Source organism: Zalophus californianus, chromosome 14 (genome assembly GCF_009762305.2).
Source record: "Zalophus californianus isolate mZalCal1 chromosome 14, mZalCal1.pri.v2, whole genome shotgun sequence".
NCBI lineage: Eukaryota > Metazoa > Chordata > Mammalia > Carnivora > Otariidae > Zalophus > Zalophus californianus.
This window is the reverse complement of record NC_045608.1, coordinates 18,697,097-18,721,659: the sequence shown is the minus strand read 5'-3', so window position 1 is coordinate 18,721,659 and position 24,563 is coordinate 18,697,097. Positions and strand designations below refer to the sequence as shown.

The window sequence follows — 24,563 nt, the reverse complement described above, 5'->3', positions numbered from 1 at the left end:
CATTTACCTAATACCTACATGACCCGGCAGTCCCACTCCTGGGTATTTATCCAAGAGAAATAAAGACTGATGGTTACACAGAAACCTATATGTGAATGTTTATAATGCCTATTTATTCATTGGTATGTGATCAACAACCTCCAAGAAGCTAGGTTGGGACTGGGTCAGTAAGCATTGTGGGAGAAGGCAACCCCACCCAGATCTGCCAGGACCACTTGCCCCAGCCCTGATGGTTTTATGCTAATTGATTAATTTGCAGGTGAGCCACCAAAGCCCAAGGGTGCTCCCCCATCCCACATGGAGAGCTGATAAAAGCCTGCTCTCAGCTAATTTAGCTCCCTAAAAGTTTTGTCCATGACTGAAGATCATCAGTTACACTGGGAATGAATGGAAATGTAGGGTTAGAGCACAGTCTTTTTGTTTAATGACGTCTGGATCTTTGTAGCAGAAGAAAAATGGGAATATGATTCTCGCTACTAGCCAGGTCTTAGGAGTTTGTAGCCAATTTGCAACTTCTGTTCCCCCCCCCCCCAATAATTCATAATTATGGGAAACTACTAATTGCCAAACATAAATTGAAAAAATTATGGTGGTGTTCCTTTATCGATCTTACCAATATTTATATAAATAAAACTTTGGCTTGATTTCTGTTTCAGATCACAAAAATGGACAGCACTTTATAATACCTCAAATGGCAGACAGGTAAGCCATTGAAATACCAATCAATTTTATCTGTCACGATTATTTCCTTGGTTGTATAGTGTTTTAAGTGTATTATACTTTGTATTTAACAAAGCCCATACATTTTTCTCTTTTATGGCTATACAATTTGGAAATAAGACGGCTGTAAGTAAACCACCATGTAAAACTTAAGTTTAAAAGAGTACAAGTAACAAATTTACAAGTAAAATTGGAGTTAGTGTTATTGTCACGGTTTTAGCCAGTTGTGACAGTATATTGTGTCTATAGGTTATATCACAGAATATTTCTGTATTGTAAGAGAGGATATTCTTTGTAACAGGGATTGGCAGAATTTTTAAGGGCTAGATAGTAAGTATTTTAGGCTTTGTGGGCCATACAGCCTCTGTCACAACTACTCAACTCTGCCAGTTGTAGATGAAGACATCTGTGGACATTATGTAAATGAAGGGCGTATCAGTTGCAAGAAAATTCCATTTCTGGGCACTGAAATGTGAATGTCATATAATTCTTCCTATGTTATAAAATATTTTTCTTTTGCTTTGGGGTTATTTTCCCCCAAACCACTTAAAAATATAAAAACCATGCATAGCTCATGGGCTGAACAAAGAAATGGGCTATAATCTGCCAACCCCTGGTCTGTGAGGTTAGCTGAGTTCACAGCTGCAGGGATGAACTTTAAAACCTTATTTATCCAATTACCTTTGCACAGATACTGTCAAGAGTTTATGAAACAGATAGCTGCTATTCCAGATGTAATCTTGCCATTCTGGTTTTTCACATTCTGCCCTTTTCATATTTCCTTCTGTCATGCTTTTTTTTTTTTTAATACTTCACGAATTGTGACTTCTCACATAAAGGGCCGGGGGATGAACCATCAGTAGTTTTTGTCTTTTAGTTATTCAGTGATTATTTTTCTCTGTCCCATGTTACATGACTATGATGTTTCTAAAATCTACAAGTTCTTATGTTCAAAGTTTTCTCGCTAACTCTAATGGGCTATAGAATTTTTGTTTCTGATCATGTCCCTGAACTGTTAATTAATGTCTTGATGCTTTGGCTATCTTAATGTTCTACAGAGCTCATAAAAATGGTTTTTATTTATTTGCTTATTAGTTTTGTACATTTTCTTAGCAGCCTGGATTTGTCTGAATTGGCAAAAGCTGCTAAGAAGAAACTTCAGTCCGTGAGTATCTCTGTTTCCTAGTGAAGTTCAGTGTGGGAAACCGTGCATCCTGCTAATACCTGTCCTCAGCCCATTACCTGCCGCACCAGATGACTTAGTTTCATACTCTGGGATGTTATAAAATCCAAAGCAGAGCGTTGAGTACATAGAGAAGAAGACGGAAAGTACTATTTGTAAGTTTAGTAGATCCAGTTTATCGGCTCTGCTTCAGGTGGTGGCGTTTTTCTCTGTCATTCCGAAAGCGAAGACTGTGCATTTGACGTGAGAGAGTTGTTTCTCCTCCTGAGGGTTCCCTAGTTTCTCTCAATGTAAAAGAATGGGACGCATTTTTAGGGATGCCTTCCGGTACCTAGGGAAAGACACGAGCTGTTGTTGGAGTAGTGAGTGGCGCAGATCTATGTGCTGCCATTTGGAATCGGGCCACGACCGTCACTGTTTTGCATAGCCCATGTTGTCCGTCAGAGCTTTTTAAGTGTTATCAAGGGCTGGTGGTCCTGCCCCGGGTGCGTGCTCAGAGCTCGCCCAGTTCTGCAGGGCCCGGCCTCCCTTCGGCCCCTCTTCCCAGCCTACCCATCTCAGCCCCAGTCAGGGCCCCGACAGAGCAGCTTCTCTGGGCACACTTCCTCTTAGTTTGGTCCCCACAGATGAGGCCTCACCGGGGTGCTTCCCCAGCCGCTTTAACCACCAGATTGCCCGCCTCAGGCTGTTCTCATAGCTCTCTGGATCAGAACCAAGATTCTTAACTTATTGTTGTGACCTTGAAGGGTGTCCTCCAGTGCTCACCGTTCAGTTTTTGCCCTGCTTTCCATCCGGTTCCTCCTGCAAGTGTGCATGCGTGTGCACATGCGCAAATGTTTTTAACTATTTCATTTTGGGTTAACACTCTCTGAGGCCACCTTCAGGTCCTCTCTGGGAATCTTCTCTTTCTGCAGTGTTCTGCTTTCCCAGCTTCCAGCCCTTTTGTCATTTAGCTGAAATCTGACCACCTTGACAGTGTAGGTGGGAGTTTCCCCAAGCCTGACTCTGAAATTGCCTCTCCCCTTTACTAGCACTTTACTAGCACTTCATATAATATTAAGTACTAAATATCACGTAAAATGAATTTATCATTACTAGTATTTAACTGTGATATGAAATAAATGTATTTTATGCAATTTGGTGTCTCTGTGTTCTGTATCTGTGGTTTTGTGTGTCTGTGTGTTTTATCACCTTTCTTAAATTAAGGAGGTCATATGGTAGGATGATTAAGATGACAAGCTCTGGAATCAGCACTAAATAGTCTGTGATTTCCTTTTAATTACTTAGAGTATATAAGCCAATTTTTATTTTAAATAATTCAAACATTATTGGTAACACTCAAGCTCCCTTTGACCTACATTTGCTAGGCTGAAAGCTGCATGAAAGTTGGGGTTAGGTCTGTCCTATTTCTAGCGTGTGGCAGGCACTAGATAAATATGTGGAACTGAGTTGAGTACAGCTCTCAAGAACTCGGACTCTGGGTCAGACTGGAGCTCATCTCTGACAAGCTCCTTAGCCTCTCTGTGCCTTGGTGTGCTCTCCTGGAAAAGGGGGCTAATGATCTGATCCATCAGCGGCTTCACATCTGAACTGCTTAGTGAGGATGGGCTGCTGTTATTACTTGTTGACCCCACCCCGTGGTCTCCTCACAGGGGACAGCTGGACTGGTGCCACATCAGTGTTCATCCTACGATATCTCCCTCTGTCCCTCCCTAATGAGAAGCTGAGAGAAATATAAGACTAATATATTTTTTTAAATTAGTAAGTGTTAACATTTGGAGAGACTTAAACTTGGATCTTGGGTCCATCACTTGCTGGCTTTGTGACTTTAGGCAAGCTCCTAACTTCTGTGCTTTAATCTCCTTGTCTGTAAAGTGAGATAATAGTAGTTATCCTATCTTCGTAGAGGTTTTGTGAGTATTAATGTGATGATAGTAGCACAGTGCCTGGGATGTAAGCCCTCAGTCAGTGTTGCTATCGTAGTTACTGAATAATGATAACCTTAGCTTGTAGCCCCTTACTGGAAAGAGACTGGATATTTATGACGCAAGTTCAAGTTCCCAATCCCTCATCACTTTATCCAACAAAAGGCACTCAGAGTTTATTTTCAATTATAAATATAAACTAACCACACTAGAGAAAATGTGGAAAATGGACAAAGGGGAATCATATTCATTCACTATATTCTTAATGGACTCAGGCTCAATATTTTTATATATTTCTTCTAATCCTTTTATATGCATATCATTTTTTTGAATGGAAGCTCAATCATAATTATAGAATTTTATGTTCTCCTTTCACCCAACAGTGTCCCCATCTTAACAAGCTCCCACGAGGTCTGTGTAGCCAGCCTTTTAAATTGCCACATAAAATACCTTCTGGGCAGTGTGTGACTGGATATTTACTGGGCCCCATCTCAGTGCCAGGTACTGTGTGGACATAAGGAACACAGTAGGGAATAAAACAAATTCAGTGTCAACTAAAAAGTGACAGCCATCAAGCATCAGGGTATGTTTTATGAGGAAAAAAGTGCAGAGAGCTGGAGCCATCCTGGTGGAGGATTAGCCTCACCTGGATTGAAGAAGACCCTAACTGTCCTCCCCATCCCAGTGGCTGCCAGCGGGTGTGGAGACTGTTTTGTTGGCTGACACTGCGCGGTGCGCTGATGAGACAGGCTGTCCTTTGTGGGGGGTGCGGAGTTCTTTCCAAGATTGGAGGCCTGCTTTCTGAAGAATATAGCGAAGAGACTTACTGAAAACTGGGGTTAGTTTCTGCAATGGCATGTTTTATCTTCTCCAAATGGCATGTTTTGGCATCTCTGTCCCACCAAGGGTTTAGGATCCTTTGTATTTGGGGGCACTGACAAACGCTCGAGAGCACAGAGGGGGCTTTAAAGGGTGATGTCACGTGGAGAACTGGACCCTGCATTTCAGATGACTCTGCCCTCCTTTATAGCGTACCCCTGTCTGCCTGTCACAAAGGAGTGAGGCTGCTGTGGGGGGCAGATACTGCTAGAGGATCCGTACTATTCTGGAAATGTTATTGTCTGTTTCACAGTGGGTATTTACTAAGCGCTGGCTTTGGATAAGACAGTGGAGATTAAAGGGTGAATAAGTCACAGTGCCCACTCGTTCTCCTAGCGTTAATCCTTGACCCTTGTGTTCCTAATTTTTTTTTTTTTTTCACCTGCAGCTAAGTAATCATTTGTTTGAAGAACTTGCCATGGATGTGTACGATGAAGTTGACAGGCGAGAGACTGATGCAGGTGACTGAAAGTGTGGCTCTCTCTTACAAGCTTCTGTTGTTGATGGGCAGTATTTCTACTGCCCTGGTGGTGCATGTTGTCGACGTTTACTTTTGTGTATGTTGGTTTCGGAGTGTGCTTCCCCAGAGTCTCCCTAGAAGCAGTGGCACACCCATGGTGATAAGATTCTATCTCTGGCTCTTTCCTCTGGCTAGTCTGGCTTGCCACGCAAAACCACAGCACCCTGGTAACCGAGACGACTGTTGTCCCCTTCCTTCCGGTCAATCCTGAGTACTCTTCAACACGGAACCAGGCAAGTGGCTGAGTCTGAGAAGTAACCAGTGGTGTTATTTTGGGAATGGCTGATACGGTATTTAATTTTCCCAGGACAGGTATTTTAAAGTTTTGGATTGATTAAAGCATTAATGTCTTCTACACACACAAACACGCAAAACTCAAGAAATTGATAAGGAAAGCAATAAATGTAAATCGAAGATGAAAAGAATATAAAATAATTCACAGAAATATAAATGGCTTACAAATGTGAAGAAATGGTTAACCTTACTGGTAATCCAAGAAAGTAGCCTAAAGGCATTCATTAAAATTTCATCAATCAAATACTCCAGGCTGGTAAGGATATAGCAAAATGGGCTTTCTTATGCTATAGATAAGAGTTTACATTGCTATAGACTTCAGAAAAGTGATTTGTTAACTGATTTTAAAAGCCTCAAAATTAAGTCCATCCTTTCCTACAGGTAATCCTTATTTGGGAATATATGCTAGTAAAATAAAAATAACAAAGGTTTATGCAGTGATTTTCATCAAAGCACTGTATAAAATAATAAAGCATTAAAAACACCCTAAGCCTCTGTCAGGAGGAGAAAGGTTGAGCAAATTGGGAAGGCCTTTTAATTTTTATTGATTAACAGCTGTATATAGTGACGGAGTCCCAGCATCTAGGCTATAACTTTATCTTGAAATTTTAAAATTTTCTTCCAAATCAATATTTCATTACTGGGTCTACTTCAGAATTGAATTGATAATGGGAAAAAAAAAAGCATCAGGTAGAAACATTTTGGTTTTGTTCACAAAAATAAATGTGCAAGGTGTTAATCTAGTTCTCTTATGTAGATGGCTCTGCCTTGTTTGCAAGGAAAACGTTGATGTGTGCCTACCCTAGACTGCGGTGGTATTCTGATCATGCTTGGAAGTCTTTGCTTGGGAGTCTTGCTCAAGTCTGACAACAACGTGATTGGTTTTTTTTTTTTTTTTGTAATGCAAAACCAAATTTATTTCCATGCATAACAGTGAAGATTGGGATACTAGATTAAAAGGAAAGCAGTCTTCTGTCAAATAGAGATCAAGATTCTTAAGTAGCTGCCTTTGGGAACTACAGCAATGGAGGACTTGTTGTCTTGCCTTCAGATGTTAAACCTCTGCCTGATGCTTCCACAGGCTCTTCAGATGTGCCTTCCTCCACAGTCAGCCTTTCTAATTCCTTCTGATAGCTATGCTGGTATTCCAGATACTTTATGTTCCTCTTCTGTTGAACCAAGAACTTTTTCAGGAATTCTAAGAGATCAGTTTCGCTATTCTTAGAAGCCAAGCTCTTCAGCTCTTGTAGGTGCTTGTGTAACTCTTTTTCCATCTCCAGAGCAGTCACTATAGCTTGTAGGTCAGTTCCCCAGTACTCTATGTCAGGCCTCTTAGTCACCGGAAGGCAGATTTTACTCTGACGCTCTTTTAGGTATTTTATGAACTGCTTTGCATGTGCTCTCTTCACTCTGCTTGGTCTTGGAAAAAGGGGACATAAACAGGTACATCAGACTCTTCATCATAGTAACAGGTCATCGTAAAATAAGCATCACTGATGTTCAGCTCATAAGATGCTACATAATTAACAGCAATCCTACACGCCTCACAGAGAGGTTTCTGAGCCTGGGATGCCACGTCAGCTTTAGGGAAAACCGGGCATAAAAAGCGCTAACGTGATTGGTTTTATGTGAATATCTATGCATATATTTTCACATTTGGGAATATTTCCAATTATTTTCTCACTCTCAGGGCAGACAGAAACTCGCTCGGTTTAATGCCCATGAGTTTGCCACACTGGTCATCGACATTCTCAGTGACGCCAAGAGGAGACAGCAAGGCAGTCCTCTTTCTAGTTCAAAAGGTAACTGTTTCAAGCTGCTAAAATTTGCTTCTTTGGACTTCTAAACTCAACACAGGTATTAAATTTAAAATTATAAATTAATTAAAGCAGTCATCATGAAAAACTTACCTTTTTGAGCCCTGATGAATTATAAATATTTCAGTTTTATTAACTGCTATTCACATTTATCCAGTATATGTTTTTTCCTCTTAGATCACCTATCTTCCTATAAAATTGCATCCTGAAATTAACCCAGAAGTCTGACTTAGGTCTTATTAGAGGGCAGAAGAAAAATCAGCCCTCTTGATTGATACTTCAGCTTACCTGTTGTTGCTTACATACAGAACTGAGCTCTAAATAAGAAAATTTGTTACTATAAACTTGAGATGTCTGTGGTGAGAATTATTGTGGTTTAAAATTGTAGAGAACACCAAGCCCTATTTCCAAGGTGCCCTGTTGAGTCTAGTTTAGTAGCTCAGCGTCCTGGCTCTTCCATACTTCTTCTTCTTTTTTTCCTAATTATAGAAGTAATGCATTTTTAATTATAAAACAGAAGAAATACATACCATAAAAATTGTTTTCAGTTAGCATAGTATTCCCCAAAGACAGTAATCATTAACTGACATTAGTTCTTGATTTTACTGGTTCAACCAGGAATAAGCAAATTCTAAGACAATGTACTAAATTTTGGTGAAGGTGCAGTGATAAGGGTCCATACATAAATTTGAAATCTCAAAATGTACATACCCTTTGATTTAGTATTTCTCTTTCTAGTTAATTCGAGGGGAAATGATCAGAGATGTTATATGTATATGTAACACTGAAAACATTAGAAACAAATAATAGAGTAGTGAGAATCACGTATTTGAATAGTGCAGACTTTTTTTCCCAATGAACATATGATGACATAATATAAAGTAATAAATTAGTTTAATAGTTTAGTCCCTATTTTGTAAGGAAAACATTTATACACACATATATGTACAAGTAAATATACCACATTAAGTACTGTGTAAATACATAATCAGTCCTCATCTTTTGCAGATCCCATATTTGCAAATTCATCTATTCACTAAAACTTATCTATAATCTCGAAATCAGAACTTTCATGGTAACTTGTGGACATGTGCAGAGAGGCAAAAAATTTGAGTCAATCAAAACACACGTTCCCAGCTGAAATTGAACAAGGCCATTTGTATGCCTTTTTGTCTCAACTGTCATGCTGTTAACAAGTGTCCTTTTTAGGTCTACTTAGTACCATGTTTTTATATTTTTGTGCTTCTTGTTGATGATTCTGCTGTTTAAATTGGCCCCCAAGTGTAGTGCTGAAGTGCTTTCTGGGGCTCCTTAGCACAAGAAGGCTGTGTTGTGCCTTATGGAGAAAATACCTGTGTTAGATAAGCTTTACTCAAACATGAGTTGTGCTATTGGCTGTGAGTTCAATGTTAACGAATCAACAATGTATATTAAAGGTGTCTGAACAGGGAGGCGCCTGGGTGGCTCAGTCAGTTGGGCGTCCGACTCTTGGTTTTGGCTCAGGTCGTGATTTCATGGGTTGTGGGCTCGAGCCCCATGTCAGACTCCGCGGTCTGCTTGAAAGACTTTCTCCCTCTGCTCCTCCCCTGTTCATGCTCTCTCACTCTGTCTCTCAGATAAATAAATAAATGTGTTTTTAAACAGTGGCGTCTAAACAGAGGCACACGTAAAGTAAGGCTTGTGCTGACTGGCTATAACAAAAGTGCTATGAGCAAAGGCCGGCAGGGACCTGCCCTGTTTTCCCCACGGAACAGTGCTTCAGGGTTTGCTAATTCAGTCGTCATGGCAGCTCTGTGTACCATACCGACTGCAAGTGATGACGTGGACTCTTTGTATGTTTAGGGAAGAGACTGGAAAGGTATAGACCAAAACAAATCAATGGCTGTGATTGATTACCATTAGTTTCAGATTTTCTTTTTTTTTTTTTTTTTTAAGTTTTTATTTATTTATCAGAGACACAGTGAGAGAGGGAACACAAGCAGAGGGAGCATCAGGCAGAGTGAGAAGCAGGCTTCACGCCGAGAAAGGAGCCCGATGCAGGGCTCGATCCCAGGACCCTGGGATCCCACGACCCGAGCCGAAGGCAGATGCTTAATGACTGAGCCATCCAAGCACCCCTCAGATTTTCTGTGTTGAGTATTACTTCTGTAAATCAGATGATACATGCATTTTAAATACTAATTTGAAAAATTAAAATTCCTTATTGGAAATCAGAGGTCAGCTTGAGTTAGTTGCCTCAGAGAAATTGGAGAGACTTAGATAATTTGTGAAATCCTTTATTCAAAATGTGTGAGAGCCTTTGGAATCATCCCTGCTCCCCTGTAGACCATACCTTCCTTGTGTGCATGTGTGTGTCCAGTGGGTTGTTCTGTTTTCCCCTTTCTCTCTGGCAGTCAGCCAACTAAATGCCAGCACTCCTGTTCTTTGAGCACCAAGCTTCTAGGCTCCGTTTTAGCAGTCTCCTTTCAGTGACATTACCTTGTAAACAAGTTATAGTTGAAATTGAATCACAGTTAATTTTATATTAGTTATGACTTTAGTTCCCTGATTTGGAACTATACTCTGTCTCCTCCAATGATGAGAAACTCAGGAACCTACCTCCTCAATCTGAGCAGCACTTTCGCAAACCACCTAATTAATTTGCCCACATTTGGTGAGTGATCCAGAGGGACACTGAAATGCCTCTCTGCAGGTGATAGTAGACCCTCTGTCTGGTTGATAACTTGCTCTATGATTCCTGTATTGGTGTGAATATAACATGGCTATTTCTGTCATTTTCTTTTAGTCTTTAAATGGCTAAACCCGAAAATCCTCCCAGTGGATTTTAGGGGAAACAGTTTTTTTAAGCCTGAAGAAAAGTTAATTTGCTTCTATTAATAGACAATGTGGAGCTCATACTGAAAACAATCAGTAAGCAGCACAGCGTTGAGAGTCAAGACAATGAGCAGCCAGATTATGACAGCGTGGCCTCAGATGAAGACACGGATCTGGAAGCTACTGCGAGCAAAGCAAACAGGCAGAAGGTGAGGTGACATGTTGTTGCACACAGAAAGGGAGAATGTATTTCTTTTTGGAATCTTTCCTCCTACAAAATCGCCTTATTTGTAAACCACAGTGAAAAGTACTCTGGAGATAAAGTTGGGTTTACTACTAGCTTGGGCCAGCAAGGTAAATCGTTTTAAAATAGGAGGTCCTGTGTCCCTAAGTTGATTGAATCACAGCCATACCTCAGCTGTGATTTTATAAAACTTGTGAGGAGGGGCTAATGTGTTTTATTCCTTCAGCAAATGTTTACCAAGTGCCTTCTCTGGATCATACTCTCCCAAATGAGGCCTAGTCCCTTTCCTGTGAGGCTGTCCCTGCCTAGTAGGAAAGAGAACTGCAGTCAGAGGTACAAAGGGATACATGTCATAAGAAACAAATGGAAGCGGAGGGTAGGGGTGTGAGAGGAGCCCCAGCTTGTTGGCGAGAACAAGTGTCTCGAGGGGCAGGAGGGGGGCTGTGTAAGTGGGATGTCTGTCAACATGTGCCTTAAAGGATGCATGGGATTAGGTATGTGGAGAGGCAGGGGAGGGTGGTCTAGGCAGAGAGAAGGTAAAAGAGGGCATCTGATACAACCCGCTCATGTGTGGAGACAGCCTAAAAGGAGTGGGACTCACAGCTGTAGCAGAGGCCGGGGGTCACATCCTGGAGGAGCGTGACGTCAGACAGAAGAGTCCACACCTTGGCAGGCAGTGTAGAGCCCAGGAAGGGCAGGAGGGCGATGGTCAGTAATTTTGGTTCCTCTCTTTGGGGAGAACTGTTCTTGGTAGGTCAGAGAGCAGAAGAAGGAAACCCAGTTGGGGTACTGCTGAGAGGCCGCCCTGGAGCCTGTGCTGAAAGGGTCCAGATGGAAGGGAAGTCACAGTAGCCGAGTGAGTGTGGGCCCAAGGAGAAGGCAGTGGAGGCCTGCTGGTGCACCTGCTGCTGAGTCCCCAGGACCTCGCCTCAGATCTGGCCCACAGAGGAGCTCAGCAGACATTTGAGAATGGACAAACAGGAAGACAGATAAAGAGGTCTCAGCAATAAGTTCGAATGTTTGAAGCGGGGACATAGACTTACAGAAGATGTGTCCAGAGTTGTCCAGCTCACACGACTGCAAGAGGGATAGTGCCATCAGTAGATACAGGGAGTAAGGGAGGGACAGCAAGAGTCACTCGTCCCATCTGATACGCCCCTGCCCAGTGTCCCCAGAAGCACCAGATTCAGAGCAAAAGCCAAAGTCATGACGGGATCCTACTGACTGGCGTCCTCCTCTCTGCCTTGCACACCTGCTGCCTCTAGCTAAGCTCTGCTGCTGGCTAGAACGTTCCTCCAGACAGCCACTGGACTAATGTCCTTCCAGCTGTTACTCATGTCTCACCTACCCAAAGGCTTATCCCACCTGTCTCATTAAAAGGCACCCACCTTCACCCCTACTTCTCTCCCCAGCCCCTCACCCCGCTTCATTTTCTCTCTTTTCCATAGCATTTGTCACCTGCTATCATACTACATAGTCACTTATTTTTATTTTGTCCATCTCCCACTCTTCTGGGGTGTAAACCCCATGGAAGCAGGAATCTTTGTCTATTTTCTTTTTTTATATATCCCAAGTCCCTAGAACATTGCCGGATGCTCAATACAAATAGGTTGGAATGAAGGAATTACTGAGAGAACGAATTTAAAAAAAGAAAAAGGAGCAAGAGAAAGGCAGGGAATACAAGACAAATGCACCGAGAGTCCTCGTCAGACTAGATTTGTGGCCGCACTCCCTGTTCTGTTAGAAAATATTGACTCTAATTTAACTTTTTAGGTATTACAGTAACCCTACCTTTATGCTTTATTTTTGCATTCCTCCCAGAAGCCTTGATTTGGTTTGATTAACTTTGCAGTCCAACTGGCATGGTCAGAATTTGAAATTCTTTAGCTGTGAGTCTTGAATGTTATCATCATCTCAGATTGTGAACATTTTCCCCAATTTATTTTTAGAGCCTAGATTCAGATTTATCAGATGGACCAGTCACTGTGCAGGAATTTATGGAGGTCAAAAACGCTCTAGTGGCTTCTGAGGCCAAGATACAACAGCTAATGAAGGTGAATAACAACTTGAGTGACGAGCTGAGAATTATGCAGAAAAAGGTAACACGTTAATAAATGCCAGGATGATTGACTCTTTAACCCCATAGTATAAGAAAGAATCCCAGGCACAATGCTGGTGGGCAAAGGGGAGAGAAGCAGTTATTGTAAGAGACCTAAAAACCTTTGGGCCAAACTTTTTGGAAGCAGTGTGTATTTGGATCTTTCAGACGAAGTGGTTTTGAATAGAAATAAATCCAGAGTAAGTTTCCCAAGCAGTTGGCACAGAACAACCTTGTTGCAGCCACCCTTGCACTATGCCGTGCTTCCTGAGAATGTGGATGCACTCCTTCCTATTGCTCATTCTAAAGAATCACACCATGAAGACAGAGCAGATAAAAGCCCTGAACAGGTGTCTGTGCTTTTCAGCGCTCCATGCAAAGGTTGCCATCCCTGCTCACTCGTATTCTCAGTTGTTACCCACCAGCTCTGGCAGCTCTGTCCCACATCCCCGCTCTGTTTTTCACCAGTACTTAACTAATTTATGATGTCCTCAGAGCCTAGAGCAGGGCCCGCCACAGAGTAGGGACTCCATAAATATAAGAAAACGTTTTCATTTGCACTAGTGAGAACTGTACACTTAGTAAGAAACAATCCCATTTGCCTGGCATTTTCTCATTTGCTGCCTTTGGGGAGAGTCAGAAATATATGAATATATTAATCCCTAAAAGGAGTGTGGCTACGAGTAGCAAGGAATATGCTTGGGAGGGAGATTGTGTATGTAACTCTTTATGAGACAGCTGTCCCTGTCATTCAGTTCTCCAAATTGAGGTTTTGTGCACTTCCCTTAAACAGAAACAAAACGAACTATGTACCTGTGTCTTAATTCTGCCATTTGAAGTGATGTTTCAGAATCATTATCAAGAACAGAGGATAAGGTGCACTCCCTGTGCAGCTGGGTCCTTCCCAATTGTGTCCCCTAAAGGAAGCCCAAGGAACTAGAAGGAGGTCTGTCCCCTCTGCCTGTCAGGGAAGGACACTGCAGTGTACTCTCGCCTGGGGCTTGGTCTAGGATTCTTTTGGTGTGGAGTTGTAGATGATTTTTTTTAGATATATGGCCCCAGACCTATAATACTGCCTGATGATCAACCAGATTTTAACTCACCCCTTGTTCTGGGCCAGCCTGGCCCCATCTAGGGCTGGTGTGCAGCTGTGAACAGGGCAGACCAAGAGCCCTTCGGTCTTTTCTGAAATATCTTTTGTTTAATGAATTACAGTTTGTCCCATTAATTGCACTAATAATTTTTGTTGAGGTGACTTTTTCTGAAACATGCTTACTTTGCCAATGTAAATCAGTCTGCTAAGTATCACTTTTTTTTTTTTTTGCTATAATGCTCCTTTAGTATTTGTAGAAATCACCAGAGATAACCTCGTATCTCTGAAAGCAAACATCTTGAGACTTAAGAAATGCAGAGTGAAATTATTTACCATTGCTCATGGATTATCTCAATTCCTAGAAACGCTTTTGATTTCTGGAGCTATTGAATTACCTGTAACTTCTCATTTCCTGTTACACTCCTTCCAAACAAACACTATAGTCTGATTCTTATTAAGATCAGCATCAGTCACATTCTAGGACATCTCTCTAAATACCAAGGACTAAAATTTTTTAAAATCAAGACGAACTCGTGCTCAACAAACACATTCAAGCAAAATCTGCACTGGATGTTTTAGAGGCATGACAGGTGTTAAGATGAAGTTTCAGATTTCAAGGCATTATCTAAAAAACTCTTAAGAGAAGGTTTTTGCATAGGCACATGACCAGACACCCTAGTCGTTCGTGGAGGGGCATGTGTCACTTTTGCTCCTCACTCTCTGGACTGTGTCCATTTCACTTTAAGACATGGGCTCCCTAATACATAGTTTGACAGGCACCTTATGCTTGTCTCTATCCTGGAATGTAGGAATTTTCAGTGGCTGCTTGTCACTTTGCAGCTGTTCTTTCTTTGGGAAATGAGTTGCAGATAGAAGTTAAACCCTATAAGCCTTTGTGGTGTAGAAGCACTGTCATTCCTTAGTGGATCATACTTGGAAAAAACAGAAATGAGGGTGTTTCTGTGGCAGAGGCAGTATAAATCAGACTGTCCCAAAAATTTGGCACTATTACTATAAAAAGTATATAGAATTTGCTTGTTTTGCAAAGATGTGTTGGTTTTATTTTAAAATTAGGTAAAAGTTTTTATATCTATATAGTTGACAAAGTAGCATGATTTGTATCTGATCTTTCATATTTAACAGTTGCTTGGAAAAGATGCTAATTAATGAAGAGGAGCAGCCACTATTGGTGTATTATTCACAGATCGGTGCTTTCTAAATAAAAATTGAAAGTAACTCCTAACACTGAATGGGTTTGCTGTTGAAAAAGTAATGATCTTCTGGTGCAAATACATTTGCTTGCGGACTTAAGCCTTGGCCCTGGTGGGGAATTTGGTCAGAGTTTACAGTCTCTGTCAAAGAGTAGACAGCTGAACTTACACCACACCCAGCTTATAAAATGTCATGGAAGATGAAGGAGCACCAGAGGGAAAGGACACTGTGCAGACGGGACTCAGTTAATTGTGTTTCAAATGCCAGACGCTAAGGAGTAACACGATTCCTTGCTGATCCCTTAACTCTAATTCATCAAACACCATGAAGCAGCCTGCATGTGAGGAATGGAAGGAGCAATCAGGGTCTCCAAGTGACAGCCTCTAACTAAAATAGGGTGGTGCCAGGCAGATTAGAGTATTTAAAGCCGACACCACCGAGGTCGTGTTTTTGGTTAACAAAGCCCAAGGAGAGAGAGAGGCCAAATATTCCGGCCCTGGCTGAAAGCTGATTGATCACCAGAGGGAAGAAAGCGTGCTACGTGGAACATTCAGACGAAGATGTTAACGTAGTTCCATAGGCCTCCAGTTTTCTTCATGATATGTTAATATAGCAAACTTACCATGATTTGGTTCCCTCTCTTTTTTAAGAAGTTCTAAATTGTTTGGAATATCAAGAGTATTCTGTAATAAAAATTTGTTGATCATAATTTTTCTTGTTGGCTTTTTGGGAAGCAGTAGCCCATCTGATTTTTCATAAGCTGAACTTCACTGTCTTTCTTGCTTTGCAAAGCAACTCTGGTTATCTTTGTGCTGCTTCCATGGTGTCTGCTGGCATTTTTGGCATTTGCAAATTGCTCAGAGCTCATTTGAAAAGCAGGTTACCTAAATCTTCATGATCTCAAGCTCTTGCTTGAAACAGCCTTAGAAGAATCCAGAGTCCGGCTCACCTGCAAACATTTCCCAGGCCCACCATGACCAGTTTTTAAGTGGTTAGACATTTCGTTTTTTAAAAGTCCAAACTGTAACCTTTCTGCAATGAGAAATCAAGCCTGTTTAATTTGCTTGAGTGATGAAGTGAGTTGATGCGTGTCACTCATTCTAGGAGAGCGAGTTCTTGTTTGCAGTTGCCTGTAACTTTCAACCCAGCTAGCTGTTACTGTTCTTACTGTTTAAAGCTGGTAGTTGTATGCGTTTACTTGGTGTTTGCTTTTTCTACTTGCTATAGAAAAACACCGTCCCACTGCCAAACATTTCTTTCAGCTTCAAACACTCCAGAGTGAAAATTCGAACCTCAGGAAACAGGCCACAACCAATATATATCAGGTGCAAACTGGTTCTGAGTATACAGACACTTCCAACCACTCTTCCTTAAAGCGACGTCCGTCTGCCCGGGGCAGTAGGCCCATGTCCATGTACGAGACGGGATCAGGTCAGAAACCATATCTCCCAATGGGAGAAGTGAACCACCCCGAAGAGAGCAGGACGAGACTCCAGCCTTTCCCCGCGCACGTAAGTAACACCACTGGCGCTTCCGCTGTTCACTCTGTCCAGCCTGACTCCTGCACTCCCTCTTCTGAACCTGCAGATCCCTGTGTCTCTGCTTTGCCAAATTGGGCTAGGAGAGTTATCCTTGTGTTTGCTGTATTAACATGTCAACAGATGCTTGTTGTACTCCTACAGGCAGACAGGGCCATTGGCGGAAAGTTTTCCAACAAAGTTCAGGATTCTGGCTCCTGTTCAGCACCGCCCCCCCTTCCTCCCTCATATCCATAATATCTTTCCCAGCCAGTCAGTACTGGAACTTTTTTTGTAACAAGCTTTCTTCCCCACTTCTAAAAACAAAAACAAATGGTAAAGGTCACCAGCAAAATTAAGTGCCATCTTTGAGGTAGACAGATAGGTGCGCCTCTGTGAAATGGAGCCCTTAGAATTCAGAGTGCCTTCTCTGCTCCTCCTGGTGGAGCAGGTAGTGTCTGCAGCCTGGGTGTGCAGGGTAGGTCTGGAAGCCTCCAGGCCTCCGCAGCCTCTCCATGTGTGGTCAGCCTGCTTGCTTAGCTTCTGCATCCCCCTCCTCCCCTTCATGGAGACAGCGTTGCTCTGTCATTTCATAAAAGGGAAATGTAAAACCTCTATACCGATTTTACAAGTATTGTATGCCAAAGATTGCATTCTGTAACAGGCTGCTAACCATCTTGTTTTACAACAGAATAAGTATTGTGTTGTGGGGTTTTCAAATGTTACATTTCTTTCGAATTAATTTATTTTAAAAACCCATCTTTTGACAAAATGTTACGGACATTTTGGAACTTATGCTTTTTCAGAGAGTAGTATTTATCTTTTATGAATGTGAAAGTTGTTATTTCTTCAGTCAGATTTTATAGGAGTTTCCAAAAAATTCTCAGAGTAAATGCAGAGGAAAGGATATGGTCTAGTAAATTAAGACTTAGTTTAATTTTGTCAGGCTTCAGTGTGGTAAAATTTCAGTGTTATATTGTAGTTGGGGGTCCGTTACTTCCACTTCTTAAGTTGTTTGGGCTAAAACATTCTAAGGCAATTGATTTGGTACATTTGGTGTAATGGAAATGTCATTGAACTAACTTAAGGATCTTATTTTTGTATAACTGAAAACAAAAGTTAGGAAAAGCAACTTTTGTCAGTTTTCACAGTATACTTTCTAATTTTAGAAACATTTAGAATGCAATGTCATTTTATTGCTAAAGTTCTGTATCTGTACTGAAGAGTAGCTTAATAACCTATACCAACTGAACCATTCATATAGTTTCTTATTTCAAGTATATCCTGATTAAAAAACAAACATTTGCTTAAGGCTATCTGACAAAATTAACAAATTATGTTAGGTGTTATCTTTTCTCTTATGGAAAAGTAGCTTTATAAATTCCAAGTAATTTCTGGGAGGCATCTCACTAAAGGAGTAAACATTTCTGGGGACCTGTCATCATCTAGCATGGCACTGAGCCTGCCTGTCACAGAAATTTCAGCATTGATCTCACAGAGTGAGTTTGTTTTTAGGATTCTTTTACTGGGAAGCCCTGGGTAAAGTTGGTGTAGGGTCTTTTGTTTGTTTTGTATTTTCCCGAGTGTGTTTCTTTTTCCCCTTCCAGATCGGGAGGAGTGCGCTTGTGACCTCCTCTTCGTCTCTGCCTTCCTTCCCCTCCACACTTTCCTGGTCGAGGGACGAAAGCGCCCGAAGGGTTAAGTACACTCTGACCGATCTGCTATCTGGAGGAGGGGCAGTGCTCCTGGGCGCTTTGTGCTTCTCCTGGCCCTCCTGTCCCTCCACTAACTGCCCTTCTGTCCTGCATGAGGCAGTGCTTCCCCCAGGTGTCTCAGCACAGTGGCGTGCGGGCACGCGTGCGTGCACACACACACGCACACACGCGTGTCTGTAGGAGGTGGTCTCCCTTTTGTCTAACCCCACATTGCTCCATTTCACTTAATATTTAACAAAGTTTGCAATTCACCCTATAACATTTATTGAGAACAATACTGTCTTTTTAAACAATCAAAAACAATTAGCTGGCTGCTGGTTAAATACTATAATAGGGCCACTGTGTCAAATTTGTCCAGAGTAACAGTTGTCAGATTAACACTAGTATATTTGGGCTAACTGAAACACTAAGACACCGTGCTTTATTATTTTGTGTTGTTTTGCCTGTTGACATTTTTTATGTCCATGCCATACCTGACACACCCAGCTTCTGCAGTCCCCCTGCATCAGAATTGCAACACGTGCCAGCATTGGAGGTGTAGGCAGCTGCGAGTATGGAGCAGTTCACTTAATGAGTTGGTTGAGTCCAGCTTGCTGATGTATATTTACATTCCCTATAACAATATGTGATTCAGGTAAGCCCCTTTTAGAGTAGGCAGACAACAGTCTCAAGCGCCTCCTCCATACCCAACCTTTTGGTAAGTCAGAGTGTCCCAGGGACTTAGGTGACATTCCTGCTCCCAAAGGCACTGTCAATTTGAAAAAATCCTTTCCTGTGGCGCCTGGCTGGCTCAGTCGGTTAAATGTCCAACTCTTGATCTCAGCTCAGGTCTTGATCTCAGGGTCATGAGTTCAAGCCCCCCATTGGGCTCCACTCTGGGTGTGGAGTTTACTTTAAAAAAAAAAATCCTTCCCTCCACAAAGAGTGCATGATGTCAAGCTGGAAAGCAGTAGAGAGAGTGTACAGGCTTGCAAGACCTGCGTTCAGGTCATGGCACACTCTTTAACAGAAGGGTAGTGTGATCCAACTTGAGGGAAGGTGGCTGTGGGTGAGGCACTACCCTCACAGACAGGGTGGGGTTTGCATGAGGCTTTATTCCATCCCCTCCATTTCAGTAGGAATGACAGAGTCGTTCGTTCCCACTGCCAGTGCCATATGGCTCATTGAGGCCCTTTGGCGGTTCTCTTCCGCACTTGGAGGTAGTCTATTAAAAGGAATTCTTGTATGATACTTAGTCTTCTGAACAGTTCTGACATCAACTGCAATGTTTTTATTGTAATTTTTCAGTTAAAACTAAGGGACAGATAAATAGAAATGAAACCACTCATTTGAAATTTTGCTAGTAAGAGTCAAGTAAACCTCCTTTGCCCACTGTGAAATTTGTTTAAAAAGAAAAAAATATCTATCTTCTTTGGTAGTTTTGAGAATCCTTGCAGGGACTGCTTGCTGAGACAAATTTTATACAAGATTAACAGTTATGTCATTTAAACTGATAATCTCGATTGTTCCTGACAGCTTCATCATGAGTTTAGGCTTTTATGGCATGTCTCTATTCAGAGAAAACTGCAAATCTGTTCGGTAAACTGAACCAGCACCAGCTATAAGGTGACTTTTCTATTAACAGCTTTGAGAGAGCAGCGCTTTAACTAATAGGTCTTAATCTTAGCTCTGCATGTTTACAGTAATTTTCATAAAATTAAATGCTGGCTAATTTGAAATTCTGTACCATGCTTTTACTGACAACGATGAAATACTGTGTAAGTAACTGATTTCCCGGATGGTTATTGCGATATGTTGTTTTCTGGGCTTGAGGAACATTTCCTGAGTACTTGTTGGATATATGAGCTGTTACTCTTCTAAAACGTTTAAATGAAACCTGGTACTTTCGATCATTGCGGGGTAATGCATTTGATTTGTAATTATCACATTTACATCAAGGAAAGCAAAAAGATTATAAAAATGTGAGATTTTCTGGGTTTAATTCTGTTTTCTAGATTTTTCCACTGGAGCAGCTCTGGATGAATTTTCTAGAATAATTTTTAAATGCCAGTTTTTTACGTATTCATTTTTGTATGTGCATGTGTGTGTGTGTACACACACACATGCACATACAAACACTCATCCATGTGTATGTGCATGTGTATATAGAAACTAAAGGAAATAAGCATTCCCTGTGAAAGGTAAGATGGGGTATTTTGTTTGTTTGTTTTGGGGGAGCTTTTTTAAGATCACCTCTAGAAGACCCTGCTTTCCCTGTTCCCTGCATGAGGTACAGTGCCTAGCTTTGGTCTTCCAGCTACACTTCTAGTGTCTAGTAACTCACTGACGGATTCATAAAGCCAGGTCAGAATAAGGCAGCAGGTAAAACAGAACTGCTTACTGGTAGGAGATATAAACACAGGGATCTGGAAGGTTATAGTAGATTTTATAGAACTTAGCTTTACAGACTCTCCACATAGCTCCAAGCCAACACTTTAAATCATTTGCCAGATGAATTTGAGTGGGTAGAGCATGAGTTCACATTGAATTTTAGGAGCCCAGCAAGCGTCTTATATTAGAATGGCTAGAACCAAATAAGAGCACTCAGAAATATGGGAAAACCTCAGCACACAGTGGAAGGGAGCCTTTGCCCTGGGAGGGGAAAGGGAGGCCATGGGGAGAGTGAAGCCAAATATGGCATGAATAAGGAGTCTTCCCCACCTGGTTGCTGGCAGCCTTGTGGGTCTGCATCGAGCCTTCGGAGGGCCAAGCAGCATTACCAGCAAGGAGCAAATAATTAGACTTTATATAGACTCTTAAACTGGCCTACTCTATGCTAGCCATTCTTTTGGATGAAGATACAAAGTCTCCATAGGTTTGAACAAGGATCTTAAGTTACAGCTATATCTTTAACCACATTTTATTGCAGCATCAATAAAATTCCTTAGTCACATGTTTTGAGTAACTTGGATTGGATTAAACTCAAGGTATAAAGGTAGAAATAGCTCATATTTGTATTTTGCAAGGTGATCCAGTTAGGTTTTGAATCAGTTTCCACTGACTTCTGTTCTAGATGAAGAAATTCCCAAACATTGTGGGTAAAATAAATACTGAGGGAAAATCATCTTTATTAAACACTCCGGAACTAACATAGTCCCCTTCAAGGGCATGTGGTCCCCTCCAAATTTGGTTACCCTGGAAGACCTATGCTTCGCTGTGCTGACATTTGCCCAAAACATTTTTAGGATTCCTCTTTTGAATCTGTGTTCCATTTGTTAATCTCCACAATTGCATCAAGTATTTATATCTTAAGGGATAGATGTTTTGGGAAACATAAAAGTGGTTGGAAACCAAGTGTCATGCTGGGTTAATCAATTTTGGTTCACAAACAACATGCAGCATTAATAATACTGGTTTTCTTGTGTGGCTCATACCAACTGTCTCTGAGGACAGTTCTTGGAGAGCCCTAAGTGTTTTGAGCAGTGACAATCCTCAGGGCCCCAGGCACGGAATACTGGAGATAGTAGGAGACGGGACCTGGGTTCTTGGTGCTGGTTTTCTGCTGACTCTGTGGCCTTGGCTTTGTCCCCCAGCTCTTATGGCCCTTGGTTTTCTCATCTGGTATTAGACTAGATAATCTGCAGCTGGTTTCCAGCACCGAAGGTCTTGGGTATGTAAGTGCTGGCCTGTGTGCATTGTATTATGGTTAAACTCCATATTCCTTAGAGAACTAAATGTGGGTGTGTTGCTTTGCATGTCTGCGTTAGTTTATACTGGGGATCTGTTTATGAAGTTGCCACTGAGCTAAGAAGAAAATGGTGCCAAGAGGGAGAGAAATCATTTCTGGATCTCTTACTCAACTTTTACTAAATTTTCAGTAAAGGGTTGGCTCCTGGCCCAAGTGAGATCTAGGGCCTGAAGGCCACGTAGCGTAACAGGTAACCGTTCCTAGGCAAGGCTCCCAAATGCCTCGGGCTCAACACTAACAGGTGTTGCCTTTCTCTCTTACAGGCATCCAGGCTGGAGAAGCAGAACAGTACGCCTGAAAGTGACTACGACAACACCCCCAATGACACGGACCCAGACGACACGGGGTACACCTGCAGGACTGCCCTGGGGCGGGCTCTTGAACCCGAGACCTAGCAGCCGTGCTCAGAAGACGCACTTTATCCCCCACGTGCCTCCTCTCTATTTTCAGACCCATGAGCTCGTAAAACACGGAAGCCTAAGTTCATAGTTCAACCTCTTATCCTATTATTACCCCAGGGGCCTGGTTTTCTTTTACCGGCCTATTACACACGTCTCTCAGTGGCTGTATGTGCTTAAAATCAGTACTCTTAAGTCAACGTGAGGTCACATTCTACATTTGTAGCCCAAGGGATGAGCTGGCTTAAGGATGGCTTTGTAACAACACATCCTCGCTGTTCCACTTGTTTCCTCCCTTTCCCTGTCTTTACCCTTTCTCTAAGAGTCATAACTTCCAGCCCCGTGGTAGCAGCTGCCATGTGAGCTGTGGCTGCCTGTTGAGGAAAGAGCCTCACCGTGAGTCTCCTGCCAGACAGGATAAAGGAAACCACAAAAGCAGCCAGCTCATGCATTCAGCAAATGCACATGCACTGGCTCCTAGAAGCAGAGAAGCAGCTAATAAGCACCTGTCACATTTAGCCACTTCTTTGATGGTCACAGGTCAAGCAGAAAGGGAAGGCAGAGGAGTATGGTGTGGCCAGGCGACGGCTCAGTACCGGATACAGCGGAACCCCACACAGCCCCAAGCCCCATCCTCCCCAGCACGGAAGACGTCATCCGGAAAACTGAGCAGATCACCAAAAACATACAGGAGCTCTTAAGAGCAGCTCAAGAAAATAAACATGACAGGTAAGGGGGTTGGAAAATTCTGCCTGGAAAAGTGTACCTGCTCTGGAAGAGATGCTGCTCTATTACGAACAGGGATTTTTTTTTTTTCAGTATGCTGATCTTTTTAAGGTTTTTTGGAAAATTTCAGGTTTGCATAACAGGCTTAAGAACAAATTTGTAAATTTCGGTGTGTTTTTGTTTTTTACATGCTATTTTCTATTTTCCGTGTTCTTACGAAGTGCTCTGGAAACATGCCTCTAGAAATAGAACTGCAGCTTATTTAGGGTTGGTGATACTGCTGGTGCCGATTGCGAGAGGAAAGAAAGAAGCTACCTTAGACCTTGCACTTGATTGTCCAGCCCCTGTGCTCCCTGTGGTCTCCCTAGCTAGAGCAGAGTTGTCTGACTTAAAAGGTATCCTGACACAAACTTATTTCTTAGGTCTCCTTTTCGTGCGTGTATGTGTGTGTGTGTGTGCAGCATGTGTGAACATCTAGGAAACAAAGCGGTTTACAAATAAAAGTGAATCTAATTGACACCCAAATAATTCTGTGCTCCTGAAATAACAGTCATCTTACTCTGAGCAGAACCACATCCTGCAGAGTTCTTTTTTTTTTTTAAGATTTTATTTATTTGTCAGCGAGAGAGTGAGCACAAGCAGGGGGGAGAGGCAGAGGCAGGCTTCCCGCGGAGCAGGGAGCCCGATGCGGGACTCGATCCCAGGACCCTGGGATCATGACCTGAGCCGAAGGCAGACGCTTAACCACTGAGCCCCCCAGGCGCCCCCATGCAGAGTTATTTCTTACGGTGAAGAAGGGACTGGCTCTTCTTGCTCATTCTTTTGTTCCCTGAGCATGAATTCTCTGAGAACTTCTGGTGAGTTCTTAACTGCTCCAGGTGACATCCTAGTTTCACGTGGCCAGCCGTGTTTAGACACACTCGTGGAATGTGTAACATCCTCCCCCTGAGTTTACGAAAGCAGCAGAGGCAGTCACAAGCCCCGAGCAATCTCACTGTTTTCCGTGGGTCAGTAGAGTGTGGAGCCTCGGCGAAGAGCTCCGTTGCGGGCAGTGCGCCCACAGAGGTTGTTCCAGGAACACTGTACTGCGCCTCCTTGGTCCTCCCTGTTCGCTTACGCCTCATAAAGATGCCCAGTCATCTTTTGCCTTCTCTGGGTTCCCGGCACCGCCAGGCTAGACTCCTCTCTCCTCCTTCCCTTTTTCCACAACTCTGACTTCCCCAGGGTCACTACTTCCACTCAGCGGGAGAGGAGTGGACAATGTTTGGTGAGGGATGAGAGTTCGTCTTCCTGAATGGACTGCTGGAGGATCCTTGGAGGAAAAGAGGAAGGCTATTGCTCAGCCTCCTTCCATGAGAATTACAGGGCTGTTCATCCCCATCTTTTCAGGCAGCCTCTCTGTCACACCCCTCCATGCCTCACGAGCTGCAGGTGCTCAGTCCCTCCGCTCAGCACCACAGGCTTGGCAGCAAACAACTTCAGGAGCTCCCTGCATAAAGCAAGATGTGTCACAGCGCTCCAAAGGGCAGTCTCTTACGGACTCCCGACACCGAGATGGCCTCCCTCCCCAGGGCTCTCCCACTGGTCAGCAACAGGCTTCGCTTTTCATTTACTCCAGTTCTGAGGTGCCATGCTTGTATTTCAAACAAACAAACAAAAAATGTTTACATTCCATCGTTCT

General features: G+C 42.5%; 1 protein-coding gene across 16 annotated transcripts in view; it reads left to right on the top strand.

Moving 5' to 3' along the window:
• The window catches only part of GIT2 (GIT ArfGAP 2), a 46,848-nt gene that overhangs the window by 18,577 nt on the left and 3,708 nt on the right, over positions 1-24,563 (top strand). For 3 of the 16 annotated variants that reach the window (XM_027577593.2, XM_027577600.2, XM_027577601.2), the window contains exons 8-18: positions 657-702; positions 1,834-1,885; positions 5,096-5,168; positions 5,363-5,460; positions 7,212-7,323; positions 10,219-10,361; positions 12,346-12,495; positions 16,062-16,310; positions 17,924-18,013; positions 22,022-22,104; positions 22,697-22,885. In XM_027577593.2, the coding sequence (XP_027433394.2) occupies positions 657-702; positions 1,834-1,885; positions 5,096-5,168; positions 5,363-5,460; positions 7,212-7,323; positions 10,219-10,361; positions 12,346-12,495; positions 16,062-16,310; positions 17,924-18,013; positions 22,022-22,104; positions 22,697-22,885 (1,285 nt within the window). Of the gene's footprint in view, positions 1-656; positions 703-1,833; positions 1,886-5,095; positions 5,169-5,362; positions 5,461-7,211; positions 7,324-10,218; positions 10,362-12,345; positions 12,496-14,730; positions 15,991-16,061; positions 16,311-17,923; positions 18,014-22,021; positions 22,105-22,696; positions 22,886-24,563 lie in introns of those variants that run through there. The other 13 variants (XM_027577594.2, XM_027577595.2, XM_027577599.2 and 10 more) reach the window with 13 other exon arrangements.